This window comes from Dioscorea cayenensis, unplaced genomic scaffold (assembly GCF_009730915.1).
Source record: "Dioscorea cayenensis subsp. rotundata cultivar TDr96_F1 unplaced genomic scaffold, TDr96_F1_v2_PseudoChromosome.rev07_lg8_w22 25.fasta BLBR01000629.1, whole genome shotgun sequence".
Taxonomy (NCBI): domain Eukaryota; kingdom Viridiplantae; phylum Streptophyta; class Magnoliopsida; order Dioscoreales; family Dioscoreaceae; genus Dioscorea; species Dioscorea cayenensis.
The window spans coordinates 11,194-13,649 of record NW_024087020.1 but is presented as its reverse complement, the minus strand read 5'-3'; the positions used below and the strand labels follow the sequence as shown (position 1 = coordinate 13,649).

General features: G+C 32.3%; 1 protein-coding gene across 1 annotated transcript; it reads left to right on the top strand.

Annotated features, from left to right (window-relative positions):
• Positions 1-750: 750 nt before the first annotated feature.
• LOC120254788 (subtilisin-like protease SBT2.5) lies at positions 751-1,265 on the top strand. Its single transcript, XM_039262817.1, has 3 exons — positions 751-827; positions 922-1,069; positions 1,203-1,265. The coding sequence occupies exons 1-3, from the start codon at positions 751-753 to the stop codon at positions 1,263-1,265; spliced, it is 288 nt and encodes a 95-aa protein (XP_039118751.1).
• Positions 1,266-2,456: the final 1,191 nt, after the last annotated feature.

Sequence of the window (2,456 nt, the reverse complement as noted above, 5' to 3'; positions counted from 1 at the left end):
AGAACAGTGATGATGATGACAAAGAAAACATTTGTATGAGAATTAGTATATATTATGGATATTACTTTTAACATATGAAAACAAAACCATCTATGCATTGAAATTTTTGACCTTGTATAATCGACCAATTTTAAGTGCATGCAAGCTAGGGGATGCTTCTCAACTGTACCCTATCATCTTGGAGTTCTTCTCTTCTTTATGCCATACTTTGTATTATCTCCATTGTCTCTTATGTCATTATATCTTATTGCTTATCCACTATATGTCTCTTAGAAATATAGCTTTAAAAACTTAAAGATAATGCTGAAAATATCCAAGAGAGTTTTAACTTCAACACGCAAATGAGAAAGAAGATGACTCACATGAGTTATTATCTATTTTTTTTTTTTTAACAATAAGCGTCTATTTTTATGCCATATACAATATTATTTTTGAGTTAATTTTTTCAACGAAGATTTAGTTAATTTTTCCAACGAGAATTCGAACCCTCACTACTTTACATCACACGAAAAATTTATTTTTTGTGCCGCTAACTACCTGAACCAATTGGTTTTTTTTTTATTATAGTGGAGGTTATTATCTGGTTTAACAGCTTTCTTTAATTTTTAATTATGAACAGTTTATACACTTACACATTTTACGTATGTAGTTTATCCACGTGTTCAGAGAGAAAAGGACAGAATTGTGTTTAAATAGGAGTTCCACAAAAATAGATTGCTCATGTACTTAGAAGATTACCATATTGTGGCAATGGAAAGCAAAGGTAGAGAAGTGTATTTTGTTTTCATGAACTTTGATCCAGAGTATGAGCGCCTACAAAAGAATAGGTCTCAACTTCTTCTCTGCTTCTTAATCTTCTGCTTGTTCTGCTTTGTCATTCATATATTATGATATAATGTTATATTGTTGGCATCTTGGTAGATCAAAACAAGGAGGTCATGAGCTTGATTTATATCTGAGCACCAAGCATGATTTACTGCTAAATAAGCTCCTCCAACCAAACACTTACAAGAAGATGTATTCTTTGGCTATTGTTGATGGTTTTGCTGTTCAAATGACAAAAGATCAGGTTAGTGCCACTGCATGCAATGCATTGTGATGTTGAAGTTTGATGCATCCAAACTGCAGATTGTCTTGTTAAACCAGTCTTTGCTTATTATTTTATTTTATTTTATTATATATTTTTTTTGAGTAAAAAAAAGGCAGCTATTCTTCAAGGAGCAAAGGAAGTGAGAATTGTAGAGAAGAACCAAGAGCTTGCTTGATCCATGAGACTCCTGCTATCAGAGATTCAAAATAGAACTAAGAAGAAACTCAGTACTTGTGAACTGTTATGATGTGCAATCTCCACCTATGACTCTGTTGCAAAGAACAATAGGGTTTGTTTGCAGTATCATTAACTTTCAGTGATCATTTTCCTATTGATCCTATCCTATTATGCTTATAAATTCAAGTGATGCAGTATGAGGCTTCTCTTAAAACAAGAGGACAAATCAATTTAGTTTCTGTTAACATAAACTAATGACTAATACAATCTCTTCTCTGGTTATTTATTTAATAAAATTGCTTGTTATATCAACTTCCATGTAGAAAAAATAATTCATACGAACCGATCAGTAAAAAGCAGAATGAAACAAAAGATGCTCAAGAAGGAATTTTGTACTGTGTTCCCTATCTGAACAATTACAATTATATACAAAAGCAGTTTGACCAAGTAAAAATATAGTTGCAATAATTCAAAATTCAAATAGCAATAATAAAATAAAATAAAATAAAATAAAATAAAATACAAAATGAGCTGATGCGCTATTCTTTAGCAAACTAATAAACTAAATCCACAAATGCGGTGTTGGTGGGTTAATGGAGGAGCTATAATACATAAAAAAAATATATATATATATATAAAATACAATTAATGCTCATGAGTGAAAATACTGAATGCATCACCACTACAATAAGGTAGTTGGTAACTCTCAACTCAGAAGTCGTGAGAGTTTAATTCCACTACGTGAGTTATCCATGTTACTTGTAAAACAAAAAATTTACTTGTGAATGCTACCAAGGATCACACTTAACACAATACAGGAACCAACTAAACTTGAATACATGCAATCAAGGAAGCCAACAATCTAGCATCTATTGCAAAAGCACTACAGGAAAACCTTTGTCCTTTATAAATCACACACTACCACAACTATAAATAACAGAGCGACACCTAATAAGCACGTACCTGTAAATTAACAGGGTTTTCAGTAGCGCAGACAGGGCTCCCAAACTCAGTTTTTTCCTGGCTTCTCTCAAAACAAGTGCCCTGCTTACCATCTATTCATGCAGTTGTACCTGCTGATGAGTTGTTGGATTTTTCTTGGTGGAATTTTTATATGAGGGAAATGAGTTTTTCATCCTCGAAAGGTTCCAAAGTGGTCTCCAAATCTTTGTAACTTTGCGCTGACTTG